This window comes from Mastigoproctus giganteus, chromosome 10 (assembly GCF_048544385.1).
Source record: "Mastigoproctus giganteus isolate SK-2022 chromosome 10, ASM4854438v1, whole genome shotgun sequence".
NCBI lineage: Eukaryota > Metazoa > Arthropoda > Arachnida > Uropygi > Thelyphonidae > Mastigoproctus > Mastigoproctus giganteus.
This window is the reverse complement of record NC_143584.1, coordinates 209,030,202-209,049,763: the sequence shown is the minus strand read 5'-3', so window position 1 is coordinate 209,049,763 and position 19,562 is coordinate 209,030,202. Positions and strand designations below refer to the sequence as shown.

Sequence of the window (19,562 nt, the reverse complement as noted above, 5' to 3'; positions counted from 1 at the left end):
CTAATTTGCAAAACTTAAGCCTTTCTTCATAAGAGCAACCCTTTGTTCTATTCACTAATCTCGTTGCACTTCTCTGTACTTGTTCCAACAGCTCTACATTCTTCTTAAAATGAGGCCTCCAGACCTGTATACAGTACCCAAGGTGTGGCCTGACCACTGCCTTATACAAAGGGATAATTACCTCCTTATGCCTGGTAGAAAAATTCCTGTATATCATTGACAAGACACCATGAACTACTCTTGCAGACCACCTGAATTGCTCAGAAAACTTCATATCTGCCTGCACAATTACTCCCAGGTCCTTTTCACTCTCTACCACTGTCAGTGTAGTACCACACAGTTTATATGTTACTCTGGGGTTACTGCTTCCCATATGCAGTACTTTACATTTGTCAATGTTAAACTTCAGTTGCCACCTCTGAGCCTAGATGCTCAACTTTTCTAGATCCTGTTGACAGTATGCTGTCATTAATGTAATTAACAACCCTGCCGACCTTTGTACCGTCTGCAAACTTGGACATTAAGCCTGATATACCATCATCAATATCATTGATGAATAAGAAAACAACAGTGGATCCAACATTGAACCCCTGGAAGACTCCACTAATAACATTAGGCCATGAAGAGCAGTGTCCATTGATTACCACTCTCTGTCTTCTCCCACTCAACCATCCTTTATGCATAGCAGCAATTTACCTCCAATGCCACACTATCTAATTTGTGCAGCAGTCTTCCATTTGCAACAGTACGAAAAGCCTTTCTAAGATCCAAATATATGATATCAAAATTATTCTTTGCATCCAGTTCCTTTGTGACTACATCATAATATCCAGTGAAATTGGTGAGACAAGATTTCCCCTTAACAAACTCATGCTGTGTTTGAGCTATAACTGAAGTCTTGTCTAGACGTTCCTTCAGTGCTTCTTTAAACAGTGCATCCATTGATTTCCCTGGAACAGGGAGTTAAACTAACAGGTCTGTAATTACCTGTGTCTCCCTTTGATCCTCCTTTGTGGATTCTGGTCACATTTACACATCTCCAGTCCATGGGTACCTCCCCTAAGTCCAGGGACGCTCTCATAATTATGGCTAAGGGTTTGCTTACTTCCTTTGCCGGCTCCTTTAATATAACTGGATAGATTCCATCCACCGCCAGGTGAATTTCTTGTGTTTATCTTCAACAATTTCTCCTCCACTTTACTCTCAGTTATTACAAGGTTATCTAGCTTACTGCCAGAGTTGAATACACCTCTGACATTCCACTTCCTGAATAACTTCTCGCGTGTGAATGTCGATAAAAATATTCATTTAGTTTGTTAGCTACCTGAGCAGGATCATCAACAGTTGAACCATCGATATCAAGTGGACCAATCTGATTCATCCCTTTCCTTCTAGAGTTTATATAAGTAAAGAACTCTTTGCTGTTTTTCTTTGCATCCTTTGTCAAAGATTTCTCGTAATCTGCCTTTGCCTGCCTATCCTCCTTTGTGACTTAGTTACAGACCAGTTTTTATCTATATCTATGCTTCTGTGTCACCTGTTAATTTATATGTATCCCATACATTTTTCTTCTCTGCTACATGACTAATTAGTTCATCTGACATCCATTTAGGCCTAAACTTTGAACAATATTTCTTTGTTAGTATGTAAAGCCTAGTAGCTTCCAAGGTTAATTCTTTGAATGCCTCTCATTTTGAATTTGCTGTTGGTAACATCATTGGTTGGTCCCACCGTATAGAATTTAAATACTGTCTCAGACCACCGTAGTCACCTTTACTAAAGCAAAAACCCTTCCCTTTACCCCTGATGGTGGTTACCACTTCGAGTAAATCCAACTTCAGCACACTGTGATCACTGCCACCTAGTGGTTCCTTTATCTGCAGATTCTTAATGCACGAAGAATCACTACTGATAATCAGATCAAGAGTATTACTCCCTCTAGTTGCCTTCTGAACATGCTGAGGTAGAAAACAATCATCCAATAAATCCACAAAAGCCTTGCTAGTGTGTGAGTGACTAACCCATAAATTCCAGTCAATATCTGGGAAATTAAAATCCCTCATAAGACTCTGATTTACTGGCCCACTCTATTTCCCTGTACAGTTTTTTTTTTATTATGCTCATCAGAGTCATTCGGCCTATAACAGACACCTACTCTCATTTTTCCATTCCAGTGCTTGTAAAAAAAAATTCCCAGTGTGTATGTCATACCAAACAGACTCAACATTGCATTGTCCACCAACATCAATTGAATGCACTTCCTTAGATTTTATGTGTTTATTAACTAACAGCATAACCCCTCCTCCCTTCTTGTCCTGTCTGTTCTTTCTGTACACATTGTACTCCCCAAATTCCAATTCTGCACTGCTTATGTCTGTGTGACACCACGTCTCTGATATCCCAATAATATCTGCCTTTGATGTCTTGACTAGCACTTCAAGCTCATCAAATTTATTAGCTATACTCCTATCATTGGTGTACATGCAAGTATACATGCACCTGTTTCTACTCTTAGTTACCCTAACACAGTCCATGTATTTACTTGTTCTGCTATGACTTGCAGCAGTCCTGGAAATCCCCATTGCCTTGCTTTCCAGGCTGCTGCTCAATTGCATTTCAATAGAAGCAGTGGAAGAATCACTTTTGGCTACTGTTAATATATTAGTCCGTGTGCCCCTCCCCCTAAGCTATCAGTTTTCTGACCCACGTAACTCTGCCTTGATAGCATCATCAAATATTCCTGCACCCTTTCTATTTAAGTGTATCCCATCCCTGTAGAAGCAGTGTCTCTTGTTAACAAGCACAGACCAGGCTGAGAAAAATTCTATCCGTTGAGCCTTGCACAATCTCTCCAGGGCTGAATTGATCTACAAGGCTCTCATCATATTCTCCCTCCTATCATCTCTGGGCAGAATTGCAGATACTTGTATGCAACATTCTTCTCTTGAACAGCCTTAGCACATCTATTGGAAAACCAAGGTTTAGATAAAGGATGAGATTTTAAATCGGGGTTTGAAATAAAGGATTCCATTCCTACAGGAATAATTCACTGACGCGATCTGAGCAGACGTTGACATCAGAAGTTTTGAAACAGTAATTTGACCAAGGAAAAGACCAAGTAAGTTGACCAAGGAGCCATTTTGTATTCTTGTAATGCCATATAACATGAGGTTGGGAATAGCCATGAGATAAAGGCTCCATTGGAGAAGAGACAATCACCAAGTTGCAATCTGAAGTGCCTAAAGGACCATTCGCTTCAACTTTGGACTTAGAAGGGTTGTTTGTGAGAAAAAGATCAAGCGTGTTGGTGGCTGTATGATTAGGATTGTCCGGTATTCTTTTAGGTAAATGTACTATCTGTGCAAGGTCATTAGTAATTGCAAAAGCCTTAGCATCTCGACCAGCTGTGTTGGTGTGACTAGAAAATGGAAGTCAGCTGGAGTTGTGAACATTAAAATCATCAAGGAAAATTACCTCACTGTTAGGAAAGTTGGACTGGAGAAAGTCAAGTTGCAAAGAGAGGACGTTAAGGGTTTCAAGTGATTAGTGGAGTTCGGAGAACAGTAGAAAACAAAAGGGATCATACAGTGAATAATTTGGGCAACTGAGATGAATCAACAGTAGTTGAATCAACCAATAACTGAGATTCTGTCAGAAAAAGTACATGGGGTTTGGCAGACTGTAAGTGGAAATGGACATCATTGAGATTAGAACTGAGACCACATATATTTGTGAAATGAACGACAAAGTGTTTGGGAGGTTTAGATCTTTTTGCAGATAAGTTTGCTCTATTAGTTTGGCAATTCGTGGTGTATTCAAAAGAAAGAAAAAGTGGGGGGGCACGCTGTGTGAAGTAATGAAACTTTTGGTTGTGGCATACACATGGTAAGGATATACCCAGATCCTTAACATAATGTGGCCTCGACAATGCCCCCTACATACACACTACTCAGACTCTCTCCAGTCACTATCTAGCAGAGTAGAGGTAGTAAGATTATACACCAGCTGATCCGGAAGCCTCCTAGAGAGTTACCAATAGGTTTGGTCTGGTGTACTAAATAGCGGCCAGGCTGCGAACACCGCTTTAGAGCTGTACCCTCAAAATGTAAGGAAGTGTGGATCTTTCCATGGTGTTCATCATAACTTCAAAAGACATCAATCATACTGCCTGATGGATATACTTGGATTGTGATTCTCTAACTATAAGACCTTAAATTTTGCATCATTAAAACAACATAGCTGCCACTTTCTGTCGTCGAAGTCTTTAAGGAACACTGCTTGGCACTGATCATTAACTGCTCTCCTGATCTTTACATCATTTGCAGATTTTGGCATTATGCCCTATATCCCTTTATCAATGTTATTTATGAATATCAGCAACAGCAGTGGTCCTAGAACCAATTGTTGGAGGGATGCCACTTCTAACATGAGACCAATGTGAAGAGTAACCTTTAATAACCTTTGCCTCCTGCCCTCTAGCCACCCTGCAATCTATCTTAGAGCCTTGCCCATGATTCCAACATGTTCCAGCTTATATAGTAACCTCTCATGAAGAGCTGAGGCAAATCCAAAGAAAATATCTAAATTATTTCCATTATCCAACTTATGAGTAGGTTTAGTTAAACGTGATTTTCTCTCAACAAACCAATTCTGAAGACAAAACCACATTGAGCATTAAGTCCATTGCATTATCTAAACAGTTTAAATCTTGCTGGCTGCAAGTTGTCTAGTCTTCAGAATTCCATTTTTCTCTAAATATCCTTATATTACACTCTTTGACTGCCTTTATGTTTTGGTGATACATTGGTATTGATACTTCTGCAATCCAGAAAAATTTCTTCTGACTAGTGCTGCTCCCATGGTTCAATGCACTCTTTCACTGCCTCCTTCAAAGTTACTGGGTATATGCAATCAACTTCAGAAGTCTTACTTCCCCTAGGCTTTGCCGCCTCCGTAGCCAGGTGGGAAGGAGCAGCAGTGCATAGCACACACTTCTTGATTAGACCGGGGTTCGAGCCCGTCACCACCAAATACTGAAGATGCGGAAAAGTTCAGGGAATAACCACTGCATATCCTGGAGTAATATGGCCTTAGTTGCTAATGCTCCTAAAAACCAAACAAACAAACTTCTTCCCCTAGGCTTGAAAGGTTTTCTAATAAACAATCATTTGTAATTTCACTATTACTGATTTCATACTCCTCAGCTTAATTTGTCATTTGTTTAAAAGATGACACTACTTTGGCAACCTCTTTCAGACTGCTGGTCCACCATCAGATAGCAAGTGGTCCTAGTGACAATACTCAGGCAAAACAGTTCTAAAGAAGTTGTTCTGTCTGAGTATTGCTACTGGAGACCTCCTGCTATCTGCTGAGGAATCAGTAGTTTGAAAACAGGCTGCCAAAAAGCAGTGTCATCTTTTAAATAAAGAAACCAGTTAACCTTTCAGGAAGGCCATTTGTTTGAATGTAGTGCAATGTGATGCAACTTGTCATAAAGCCAAAGCTTATTCTGCAATAAGCATTAAGATCATCGCATTATCTAAGCAGTTTAAATCTTGCTGGTTGGAAAACACATGAAAGGCAACTCGTAAGGATAGTCCCATGCAAACTTCTATCTATCATTATCCAAAAATCTATTTTTGACAGTTATATACAAAAATGATTTTGTAATAATGGAGAGCAAAGTGGAGGAGAAATTGTTGAAATTAAACATAAAAAAGGCACCTGGGGCAGATGGAATCTGTCCAGTTATATTGAAGGAGGCAGTGAGGGAAGTAAGCAAACCCTTAGCCATAATTATGAGAGCAACCGTATATTCAGGGGAGGTTTCCATGGATTGGAGATGTGCAAATGTATCCCCAATTCACAAAGGGGGTTCAAAGGGTGACGCAAATAATTATAGACCTGTTAGTTTAACTTCTGTTCAGGAGAAAATAATGGAGTCACTGGTTAAAGAAGTGATGCAGGATCACCTAGACGAGGCTGCAGTAATAGTTCAGACAGAGCATGGGTTTGTTAAGGGGAAGTCTTGTCTGACCAATCAGATTGGATACTGTGATATCACATAGTATCCATGGATTTGCATCCAGGTCACAAAGGAACTGGATGCAAAAAATAATTTTGATATCATATACTTGGATTTCAGGAAAGCTTTTGATACTGTTGCACATGTAAGACTGTTGTATGGATTGGAGTGGTATGGCATTAAGGGTAAGTTGCTGCAATGGATAAAGGGATGGTTGAGTGGGAGACAACAGAGACTGGTAATAAATGGACACTGCTCAATGTGCACTAATGTTATTAGTGGAGTACCCTAGGGTTCGGTGCAGGGCCCATTGTTGTTTCATGTATTTATTAATGATATCGATGAAGATATATCAGGCTTAATGTCCAAGTTTGCAGATGATACAAAGGCTGACAGGGTTGTTAATGACACTAAAGACAGTATGCTACTGTAACAGGATCTAGAAAAGTTAGGTAGATGTGCTGAGAAGTGGCAACTGAAGTTTAATATTGACAAATGCAAAATACTGCATATGGGTAGCAGTAACCCAAGAGAAACATACCAAAATCTGTGGTACTACACTCAGGGAGGTGGAAAATGAAAAAGACCTGGGAGTAATTGTGCAGTTGGATATGAAGTTCTCTGAGCAGTGCAGGTGGGCTGCCAGAGCAAGTCATGAAGTTTAGTTAATGATATATAGGAATTTTGCTGGCAGAGACAAGAAGGTGATTATACCTTTGTATAAGGCAATGGTTAGGCCACACCTTGACTACTGCATACAGATCTGGAGGCCTCATTTTAGGATCGATGTAGAGTTGCTAGAACGAGTACAGAGAAGGACAACAAGATTGGTGAGAGGAACAAAGGGTACGCTTATGAAGTAAGGCTTAAATTCTGCAAGATACGGCATCTGGAGGGTAGGCACCTGCGAGGTGATCTGATTGAGGTGTACAAGGCCTTGAATGGTTTGAGCAGGCTCAGTGCTAATGGGATACTTCCGCTTACTCAGACTCAGTACCTGAGGGGTCATAGATTCAAATTGAGGAAAGACAATTGTAGAATAGCATTAGCATTAGTAGAGGCATTTGATGCAAGAAAGCAAGCTTATGCAGCATCAGCCAAAAAAAAAAAAAAAAAAAACCCACTTCCACTTCACCCCTTCTGTTCATTCAAAATACCAGTCCAGCTGAGCCTTAAACTTATTTAGGCTATCAACCTCCACTACAAGGGATGGAAGTCTGTTCCACCAACCAACCACCCGCTGGCTAAAGGCAAATTTCCGCACGTCTATCCTACATCTGTCTTTCCTCAATTTGAATTTATGCCCTCTCAGGTGATTTTTCTGAGCTAGAGGAAGAATCCCATCAGCATTGAGAATGCTTAAACCATTCAAGGCTTTATACACCTCTATCAGATCACCTCGCTGGTGCCTAGTCTCCAGACACTGTAATTTGCAAAACGTAAGCCTTTCTTCGTAAGAGCACCCCTTTGTTCCATTCACTAATCTTGTTGCCCTTCTCTGTACTCGTTCCAGCAGCTCTACATCCTTCTTGAAATGAGGCCTCCAGACCTGTATACAGTACTCTAGGTGTGGCCTGACCATTGCCTTATACAATGGCATAATCACCTCCTTATCCCTGCTGGAAAAATTCCTGTATATCATTGACAATACTCCATGAGCTACTCTTGCAGCCCGTCTGCACTGCCCAGAGAACTTCATATCTGCCTGCACAACCACCCCCAAGTCCCTTTCATTCTCTACCACTGTCAGTGTAGTACCACAGAGTTGATACGTTGCTCTGGGGTTGCTGTTTCCCATGTGTAGTACTTTACATTTGTCAATATTAAACTTCATTTGCCACCTCTCAGCCCATCTGCTCAACCTTTCCAGATCCTGTTGCAGCAGCATAGTGTCAGTAGTGTCCTTGACAACCCTGCCAACCTTTGTATCGTCTGCAAACTTGGACATTAAGCTTGATATACCATCATCAATATCATTTATAAATACAGAAAACAATAATGGACCCAACACTGAGCCCTGAGGGACTCCACTAATAACATTAGTCCACGATGAGCAGTGTCCATTGATTACCACTGTCTGTCTTCTCCCCCTCAACCACCCCTTTATCCATAGCAGCAATTTGCCTCCAATGTCACACTGCTCCAATTTGTGCAGCAGTCTTCCATGTACAACAGTATCAAAAGCCTTTCTAAGATCCAAGTATATAATATCAAAGTTATTCCCTGCATCCAGTTCTTTTGTGACTGCATCATAGTATCCAATCAAATTGGTCAGGCAAGACTTCCCCTTAACAAAACCATGCTGTGTCTGAGCTATAACTGAAGTCTTGTCTAAATGATCCTGCAGTGCTTCTTTAGCCAGTGCCTCCATTAATTTTCCTGGAACAGAAGTTAAGCTCACAGGTCTATAATTACTTGTGTCAGCTTTTGATCCTCCTTTGTGAATTGGGGTAACATTTGCACATTTCCAGTCTATGGGTACCTCCCCTGAGTCCAAGGAAGCTCTCATAATTATGGCTAAGGGTTTGCTTACTTCCTTTGCTGCCTCCTTTAATATAACTGGATAGATCCCATCCACCCCGGGTGCCTTTCTTGTGTTTATCTTCAACAGTTTCTCCTCCACTTTACTCCCAGTTATTTCAAGATTCTGTAGCTTACTGCTAGAGTTGAATACACCTCTGGCATTCCCCTCGCTGAATAACTCCTCATGTGTGAAAGTCGATGCAAAATATTCATTTAGTTTGTTAGCTACCTGAGCAGGATCATCAACAGTTGACCCATCAATATCAAGTGGACCAATCTGATTCATCCCCTTCCTTCTAGAGTTTACATAAGTAAAGAACTCTTTGCTGTTTTTCTTTGCATCCCTTCCAAGGATTTCTCGTAATCTGCCTTCGCCTGCCTAACCTCCTTTGTAACTTGTTTGCATATCAACTTGTATCTGTCATAGGCTTCTGTGTCATGTGTTAATTTGTAAGTATACCATGCATTTTTCTTCTCTGCCATATGCCTCATTAGTTCATCTGACATCCATTTTGGCCTAAACCTTGAACAATATTTCTTAGTTGGTATGTAAAGCCTAGTAGCTTCCAAGATAAGTTCTTTGAATGCTTCCCATTTTGAATTTGCTGTTGGTAACATCATCAGTTGGTCCCACTGTATAGAATTTAAATACTGTCTCAGTCCATCGTAGTCGCCTTTACGGAAGCAATAACCCTTCCCTTTACCCCTAATGGTAGTTACCTCTTTGAGTAAATCCCACTTCAGCACACTGTGATCACTGCCACCTAGTGGTTCATTTATCTGCAGATTCTTAATGTATGAAGAATCACTGCTGATAATCAAATTAAGAGTATTACTCCCTCTAGTTGCCTTCCGAACATGCTGATGTAGAAAACAATCATCCAATAAATCCACAAAACCCTGCTAGTGTGTGAGTAACCAGCCCCCAAATTCCAGTCAATATCTGGGAAATTAAAATCTCCCATTATAAGACTCTCTGATTTACTGGCCCACTCTATTTCCCTGTACAGTTTCTTATTATACTCATCAGAGTCATTTAGGCCTATAGGACACTCCTACTCTCAATGTTAATCTCCTAATGCTTATGTCACACCAAACTGACTCGACACTGCACTGTCCAGCGATGTCCACTGGCTTCACTTCCTTGGTTTTTATGTGTTTCTTAACTAATAGCATAACCCCTCCCCCCTTCCTATCCTGTCTATCCTTTCTGTAGACGTTTTACTCCCCAAATTGCAGTTCTGCATCCCGTATATCTGTGTGACACCACGTCTCTGGTATCCCAACAATATCTGCCTTTGATGTTTCGAGCAATACTTCAAATTCATCAAATTTATTTACTAAACTCCTAGCATTGGTGTACACGCAAGTATACCTGCACCTGTTTCTATTCTTAGCTACCCTAACACAACCCATGTGTTTACTTGTACCGCAATGGCTCCCAGCAGTCTCTGAAATACCATGCATCTTGTTTTTCAGGCTTCTGCTCATTCTAATAGAAGCAGTGCAAGAATCTCTTTCACCTGTGCCAGTGGCTACTGTCAATCTATTGGTCTTTGTCTCCCCCCCAAGCTAGCAGTTTTCCGACCCACCTAACACTGCCTCGATAGCATCAGCAAATATTCTTGCACCCTTTCTATTTAAGTGTATCCCATCCCTGTAGAAGCAATCTCTCCTGTTAACAAGTACAGTCCAGGCTGAAAAAAATTCTACCCCTTGAGCCTTGCACAATCTTTCCAGGGCCGAATTGATCGACAAGGCTGTCATCATATACTCCCTCCTATCGTGTCTGGGCAGAATTGCAGACACTTTCAAATTCAACCCTAATTCTTGGCTTTTGTTCAACAGTGACCTGTACTTGTTAAGTAATTCTGCCGGTCTCCTACTCTTAATATTATTAGTGCCAACGTGTACAACTATATCACCTTTTGTGCCCTTAAAAGATGATATTCGCTCTACAACGTCAAAATAGATGTGCAGAAGTTTGCCTTTAGCTAACAGGTTGTTGATTGCTGCAACAGACTTCCATTTGTCATTGTGGAAGTTATTGTTATTTATTAATAGCCATATGGTGCAAGGAAGCCTGAGGCTTATGCTGCACCAGGAAAAAAAAAAATTCCCGAGTTACCCTGAGAGAGAGAGAGAGAGAGAGAGAGAGAGAGAGAGAGAGTCAAAAGTAGAAGGGAATCACCAAGAAAGAGAAGAACGATGATTTTGATAGCTTAAATAAATTTAAGTCTGAACTAGACAAACATTTTTTTTTTGGCTGAAGTTGTATAAGCTTGCTTTCTTGCATCATATACCTCAACTAATACTAATATAATAGAAGGAGAATCTAAAAGAAAAATTACTTAGCTTCAAAGTGGGTCAACCCCCCAGGCACCAGTGATATTTACCAGGTCATATTGAAGGAGGCTGTGAAGGAGTGTGTTGAACTTCTATTGATTAATAGAAGTGAAAAGTAAATAACTAATTATCTTTTTACTAATTAATTACTAACCTTGAGGTATGTTGATTTGTTAGGCAGATTCACAGAATAACCTTTTTTTAAATCATTAAGTTATGTACCCAGTTGTTTTGAGTTAGCATGCGTTCTGGTAGATTTTTTTAATTAATAATATATAAATATTAATATATATATATATATATTAATTATATATATAAGCAATTGTTTTCACTTCACTGTAACAAACATAATATTAGCATTAGCATTAGTAGAGGCATATGATGCAAGAAAGCAAGGTTATGCGCCATCAGTGAAAAAAAAAACCCTTCCCATTTCATCCCTCCATTTGTTCTAAATGCCTGTCAAGCACTAAACTTGTGGCAGGATAATGGAACGACATAAACCCGGTCTGGCAATACTGTTTATGAATGACAGTTTTCGTCGGGGGGGGGGGGGTCTCAGCCTTAAATTTATTTAGGCTATCAACTTCCAATATCCAGTCTTCAGCTATAATATACAGTACATGGAAAACTTATGTGATATCTAAAAAAAGGAGGAAAAAGAAATAATTTGACATATTTCTACTAGTCCAATTCTAAAAGTGGCAACTGTAAAATTTCGTGAAAATCAATCTGTTGGGAGTCAGATATTACATGTGGATGGACATGGTAAAGGCAGTAGGCACATTGCACATACATGCTAATGCACCTAAAAAATGATGTTGTTTGCTGAAGATTAATTACACTTTTCCAAAAAAGGAAATTTTTCTAGAGGAAATTTTAAAACAATGAAAGAAAAAAAAAAAAAAAAAGATCAAAAAACACATAAAAACAGTTATGGGACCATAGCAAAAGACTTTTGTGATTTCTAGATTTTCACCATAGAAACATTCATGTAGACAGTTTGCTCAATTGGCAAAAAAAAAGTTAGAATTAGTAATCTATATTCAGCTTTTTGCAATCTGAACACACACATTTTTGATTGTATTAAAAAGTTGAATTTTTGTACTGATAATCAAAAGAAAAGTTGTACATTAAATATAAAAATTAATATGATAATTTTTAGACTAACTACTTTTACTGCATTTCTTATAAATAAAATGTGCTTTCTAACAATAATCTCTGAATAAATATTATTTTTACTGTGTAGTATGTTATTTTGTTGTTTTATTTATTATTGATTAATGTTTTCTGTCATAAAAAAAAAGTATTGTTTTAAAAATTTTTTTCAGAAATGTGGTGTGAAAAGAAAATCTGATGAACTGGACAATGTTAAAACCCATTTTCCAGATGAATTTTTACATCAGCAGACACCTAGGCAGCCAGAAAAAAGTACCTTTGGTTATCGGCATCATATTGCACAACATCGCCATATTCAACACAAGCAGAATACCTCTACAGCAACTACTGCCACTAATACTTTCAAGAACACGACTGCAGCTGTCACCACGGCACCTATAAATGTGAAAGGAAATTCCTCCACTAGTGAGGGAGATTATAAATTAGTACAGCATGAGGTTTTGTATTCTGCTGTTAATCAGTATGAGGTCTTGGAATTTCTTGGCCGTGGTACATTTGGTCAGGTAAGAATTAATTTCTAAATGTCGCTTACTTTCCATTGGCACAGATATTTTTAGTGCAAAATATTGTGATAGCTCTGCTTCCTGTTGCATTAAAAAAAAAGACAGATAAATGTGTCAGATTTGTTTTAATTTTTTAAATGCAAAGGTTATATAAAAATTATTATCATACAAGTTTTGCTTATTGAAAAGTTTTGATAACTTGCATACTAATTTCTCAGAAAATTCTTGAAATATATTAGGTAGGTTCAGTGGAAACTTCAAAGTGCTGATCTGTTAAGCTGATTCACAGTGTCCCTTTGTATAATCATTAAGATATGATATTCCTGAATTGTTTCTTTTCGAAAGTTAGGATGCCTCTAGTAAAATTCTTTTTGTTGCTAACGAAACCTGTCACAGATAATCTACTGCACTTCAGCATATGACTGAAATTAATGTTCTTTTAGTGTCTTTTTTATGGGAAATATTTTTTATGAAAAGGTATGGAAATTTCAGGGATACAGATTTACACTGTAATGAGGAAACACCATCATCTTCCATTGCATTCCATGTAACAGGCAGCCTTGATTGAGTCAACTGTGTTTGTGTGTACACATATACACATGAGCAAGCATTATCATTAAGAAAGCACACGAAATGCCATACATCATGTGCATTGCATGCAGGCACCTCCGTAGCCAGGTGGGAAGGAGCAGCAGTGCGTAGTACATGCTTCTTGATTAGACCGGGGTTCGAGCCTGTCATCACCAAATACAGAGGATGCGGAAAGGTTATGGAATGACCACCGCATATTCCTGGAGAATATGGCCTTAGTTGCTAATGCTCCTAAAAACCAAAAAAACAACAGCATTGCATGTTGGATTTCTAGTAACGTGCGCCCAGAAGCTGTGTAATCACACCAATAATATTTTTACAGGTATAGAAACCGATATTAGTTCCCAACTAAAAAATAATAATAATAAGAAAACTACTTATGTGATTCCCTCCTCAACTTGCTGAAATTTGAGTTTCTTCAGCTTAAACCACCCATGGAGGCAACTTATACTAGTAATTAACAGCTGACTAAAAGATAACTTCCGAGAATTTATAACCCCAATTTCTGCTATTATATACTGTATAACTGTATATAATACAGCACCCTTTTGTTCCCTTCACTCTGGTTGCCCTTCTTCACATTCATCTCACTTTACTATCCCTTCTCAGAACCTTATATGCCTTAGTCAGGTCCCCTCTTAAGCTGTCTAGCTATCAACATCCTGCAGCTGCATTTAAAGTCTTTTCCTCATATGGATGCCTTTCTGTCAATCTCACCAAGTGAGATTGTCATCTTAGAATCTTAGAAAGCAAGCTTATATAGCATCAATCCAAAAAAAAAAAAAAAAAAAAAAATCACTCATCCGTACCCTCCAAGAATTTGTCTAGTTCTCCCTTGAATGTATTCAACCCATCCACTTTCACAACAACAGACGGAAGCCTGTTCCAACAATTAACCATCTGCTGGCTGAAGGCAAACTTCCACACCTTCCATCTATCCTGCAACCATCCTTCCTCAACTTGAATTTGTGTAGTCTCAGCAAGTGAAGAATACCATTAACATTCAGCTTATTCAGTCCAGTCAAGTCTTTAAGCACCTCAGTCAGATCTTCCCACAGGTGCCTGCTCTTGAGATGCTGCAATTTGCAGAACTGAAGCCTTTCTAGGTAAGAGCACCCTTTTGTTCCCTTCACCACTCTGGTTGCCTTTCTTTGCACCCATTTCAGCAGATCTACATCCTTCCTAAAGTGAGGCTTCCAAACCTGTATACCAGGGGTCGGCAAACTGCAGGTTACAAAACAAAAACGTGTGTTTTTTTTTTGCAGGTTGCAAAAAAAAACTTTACTTCATGTGGGTTAAAAGTTAAAGAGTGAAATGGAGTTAGAGGACTTAAAAATCAAGGACATGTGGAGTGTAAGACTAAAATGCTTTAAAACTGAAATTGAGCATTTGGAGAGGCAAAAGGCTACCCTTGCAATTCTACATAAAAGGATGCCGATAGACGAGTTGAAAAAGCAAGACCAAATTGTGTTCGATGTGTGGTGTAGCTTACCAGACATATATAAATTTGAAAATATTTGCGTTTGGACTTCTCTCAGTTTTTGGTTCGACAGAATTTCTGTGGGCAAATATTTTTGAACACGAACTATATTAAAAATAAATCAAGAAACCATCTGAACAATGCGAGTCTTTCAGCATGCTTAAAGATGAAAATTACGGCATACTTCCCTGATGCTGAGAGACTCGCTCAAGAAGTTCAGCAGCAAAAGTCACATTAATTAGAAATATTATTAATAAAGAATATTTCAAAATATATATAGATATATATATATTTAATATTTGTAAAATGATAGAGAAGCTTACCTCAGTATAGTACGTAGAACACTTCCATATGATATTCTCCAGAAATTAAAATGAAAAAAATCGAAGAACTTACATTAGAGTAACAAATAATTTAAAAACTAATTAAAAATCAATTTAACACAATAAAACTCAATTTAACACAATTAAAAATAAGAAAATTAATTAAAAGAATTTAACAAAAAATTTGCAAAACGATTTTCCTTCCTTAGGAAAAAAAAAGGAAGGAAAATCGTTTTGCAAATTTTTTGTTAAATTCTTTTAATTAATTTTCTTATTTTTAATTGTGTTAAATTCTTTTAATTAATTTTCTTATTTTTAATTGTGTTAAATTGATTTTTTAATTAGTTTTTAAATTATTTGTTACTCTAATGTAAGTTCTTCGATTTTTTTTCGTCTTAATTTCTGGAGAATATCATATGGAAGTGTTCTATGTACTACTATATTGAGATAAACTTCTCTTATTATTTTACAAATATTGATATCAATGTACAACGTATTGAGCATTATGGCTCTGATTCATACTACTAATATATATTTAATAAAACACCTTCCCACTCTATTCCATTTCTTAAAAAACTTCCCCCTGCTTGAGCTGAAGTGTAGCCCTTCAGATTCTCTCTCTCTTTTTTATAATTAGATCAAAAATGGCTCTTCACTCAAAAAGGTTGCTGACCCCCTGCTGTATATAGTACTCAAGATGCAGCCTAACCTTGGCCTTGTACAAAGGGATAATCACCTTATCCCTTTCAAGATGCTTAATGTGTGTTTTTAGGTGCAATCTCCATGCATGCAGTACAGTGAAACTTCCCTTTAACGGACAGCCATGGGGAACGAAAATGTGTCCGTTAGAGAGAAGTGTCCGCTAACAAGAAGTCTGAGAGAGAAAAAAAAAAAAAAAGAAAGAAAAATCGTTAAATGTTTAATGTAAAATTAAATTAAAATATATACAGATTTTGAACAATATTTTTGTAAATAATATACAATTACATACACAAGAGATAAAGTAAAATCGTTAAACGTTTAATGTAAAATTAAATTAAAATATATACAGATTTTGAACAATATTTTTGTAAATAATATACAATTACATACACAAGAGATAAAGTAAAATCGTTAAACGTTTAATGTAAAATTAAATTAAATTATATACAGATTTTGCACAATATTTTTGTAAATAATATACATACAATTCTGCTATGCATATTATGACTTTATCTTAAGAAAAATACATACAGTAATCACTTATTTTCTTCTGCACCTTCTTCCGGCTGATAATTTTGTTTTTAACATTTGTTTGGAGTGAAGAAACCATCGAAAGTCCTTCAGTATCTTCTTCAGCGGCGAAAAACATTTTTAAACGATTGATTTGTATGAGCGTTTCTTCTATTTTCATCGGTGATTCGTCGTTAATATGTTCTTCGACAGAATGACCTCCTTCCATTTCTTCATCCTCATGAGGAACTTCTTGAAAAATATCGATGATAATGTCGTTGATATCTAGAGCACCATCTTCTGCAGTGAGGTTCGAATCTATATCTTTGTAGCCAGGGTCACTTGTAGCGGAAGTATCGTACATTATCAATAGATGTTGAAGTTCTTGTTCTTCTTGGTGCTCCACATTGCTGTTCACAACTTCAATTTTTGCGTTTGAGAAGCCAGACTTTACAAAACAGTTCACGACAGTTTGTTTTCTAATTGCGTTTACTGAAGAAGAAATCCATTGAATCGCATCTAGGATGCTGATTTTCTTTGCAAGGTCACTCGCACATGTTACATCATTCATGTTTGCAATGAGATGTCTTAAAACACGTTTTCAGTAGTGAAGTTTAAAATGTTTTATTATCCCTTTATCCAAGGGCTGACACTCTGCAGATGTGTTTGGTGGCAGAAAAACGATTTGAATGTTGGACAATTCAATGTGCGGGTGAGATGCATCATTATCCATGAAAAGAATAATTTTTCTGTTTTGACGAATCATGTTTTGGTTAAAGTGACTTATCCATTTGCCCATGATACTCATGTCATCCACGCTTTTTTATTAGACTTCCAGTCAACATTCAAAAGATTCAACTTTATGCCCTTGAAACAACGAGGATTTTGTGGTTTTCCTATAACAAGAGGTTGTTCAAAGTCTCCCAGCATATTTGTACACAATAGTACAGTCAAGCGTTCCTTAGAAATTTTTCCACCCTGGCACTTTTCGTTTTTTAGACTCATTGTTTTTTCAGGAAGAGCTTCAAAAAACAACCATGTTTCGTCACAGTTGTGAATATCCTTAGCTTCAAAATCACGACATAAATCTTCCAATTTGACAGTCTACTCTGTTACAACCCCAGTATCAACAGATCCACCTTCACCACTTACGGTTTTCCAAGAAATTTTATGCCGAGTTTTGAACTTGTCTAGCCATCCCACAGAAGCTTTGAACTCATTTGCTCCCATAGATTTCGCAACCTCCAAAGCCTTTTCCCTAATAATAGGCCCATTAATGGGAATTTTTTTAGCATGTTTGCGACAAAACCACTCATATGTAACATTGTCAATTTGAAGTCCAACAGTTTTCGGGAATGATTTTTGAACCTGATCATTTCCGTGTTGCCAAAATTGTTTGAGCAGTTCATTTTTTTCCTTTAGGATGTCGCTTACCTGCGTCTTTTTGCAGCGAGATTGCGAACACTATTTTTTTGCCGATCATACGCATTAATGAGTTCGACTTTATCTTTTAAAGTTAAATGTTTACGAGAAGACATTGTGCACTTCACACGACACTGAACAAAACTGAAAAGACGAAAGGCCGACCATATCCCCCCCCCCTGCACACACCGAATTCATCAGAAGTTTTACGTGTGCCTTAAAATTCTTGAAAAAGGGTTTAGAACCACGACGTAAACCTTGATAAAATTCCGAGAATCGGAAATAGAAAATAAACACACGATTGAGGCAATACGTGGAAGAAAAGTTCCTAGAAAAAGGGCCGTGAGCTCGCCTGCTGTCCGTTATGGGGAGATCAAATTAAGTGCTAATCTAAACGAAACAGTGCAGATTGCCTGTCCGCGTCCGTTACAGAGAATATCCGCTAGACAGAAGCTGAAAACACGTTAAAACCAATGGAGGTGAGTTGGGGAATTTGAAAATGTCCGTTATAGAGAGATGTCCGTTAACAAGAGGTGTCCATTAGGAGAAGTTTTACTGTATTTCAATTGTGATTTTACAATTGCTTTAAATAGCAAGATTATGACCTTGCCACAGTATTCTTTTGCCTATCTGCACTGTATGTGCAAATAGGCACTTGGAGTTGCTAGAAGTGTAACACCTTGCATTAAAACAGCTGCCACTTCTCTAGCCATCCCTGAAGCCTATATGAGTTGTTCTGGTTCTTAGTGCTGATATTAACTACTCTACCACTCTTGACATCATTTGCAAATTTTATCATGCCCTGCATCCCTTTGTCAGTATAATTTAAGAAAATTAGAAACAGCAATGGTTGCAGTACCGATCATTGGGAGCCTGCACTTCTAATATTAACCCAGTCAAAGATTAGCCATTAATCACAACCCTCTGCATCCTGCTCTGCAGTGGGATTTTATTTTTTGCAATTAATTATGCCCTTACATTCGACTCAGTCCCACATGAGTGTGGGACTGAGTCGAATGCTTTGCCAAAATTCAAATAAAGAATGTTGAAATTATTTTCTACCTCCAGCTTAGGAGTGACTTTGTCTGAATAGCTAACCACATTGGTTAAGCATGGTTTTCCTTTTACAAAATCATGCTGTGTTTTTGTCAGAATTTAATTTCTATTTAAATAGCCATATATTGCATCCTTGATTGCTGACTCCATGATTTTCCCTGCCACTGAAGTTAAACAGATATTTGGTAGTTACCCACTTTGTTCTTAGCACTGTCTTTTCCCTTCTGCAGTGTGAAGGAATCTTTCCCAAGTCCAATTAATTATGCCCTTATAATTAATCTTAATAGTTCATGCAATCTTTTACCACCTCCCTCAAAATTAATGGGTATATGCCATCAATTCCAGGAGCCATACCCACCTTTAGATGTGAAAGTTTTTCTAATAGACAGTCATGTAATTTTAATATTGCTAATTTCATGATCCACTTATCAGATCCTTAATCAAAGCTTTGTCCACGAGTGCCTCGACCTCGTGGACAAACGGAAACAGGCAAAGTTGGTCGACTTTGAACGGTACCGGCAGCTAAACCGAGAAGTCCGACAAAGAATGACAGCAGAAAGAGAAGCATACTGGAACCAAGTGGCAGACGATCTTGAAGTGGCGGCATCCAAGAACGAGTACCGCACCCTCAGATGTCTGAGTGGAAAGACCAAATTGACTAGTGACAACATCAAGAATGCTGATGGGACCTTCGTGCGATCACCATCCGAACGCCTGCAACGGTGGAGTGAATTCTTCAAAGCTTTGTATAATCACGACCCACCTCAGGGACCGCCAGCAACAGCACTCTCGATCGACCCCCCTGAGGTCTCCATGGTCGATGTTGAGCCTACAGTAGAAGAAGTGAAAGCAGCCATACAATTCCTGAAGAATGGCAGGGCACCAGGAGTGGACCAAGTCAC

At 38.2% G+C, this 19,562-nt stretch overlaps 1 protein-coding gene across 7 annotated transcripts in view; it reads left to right on the top strand.

Annotated features, from left to right (window-relative positions):
- The window catches only part of LOC150079830 (homeodomain-interacting protein kinase 2-like), a 264,858-nt gene that overhangs the window by 86,567 nt on the left and 158,729 nt on the right, over positions 1 to 19,562 (top strand). For all 7 annotated transcript variants that reach the window (XM_090383658.1, XM_090383655.1, XM_090383654.1 and 4 more), the window contains one exon: positions 12,226 to 12,576. In XM_090383658.1, coding sequence (XP_090239784.1) covers positions 12,226 to 12,576 — 351 coding nt within the window. The remainder of the gene's footprint in view (positions 1 to 12,225; positions 12,577 to 19,562) is intronic.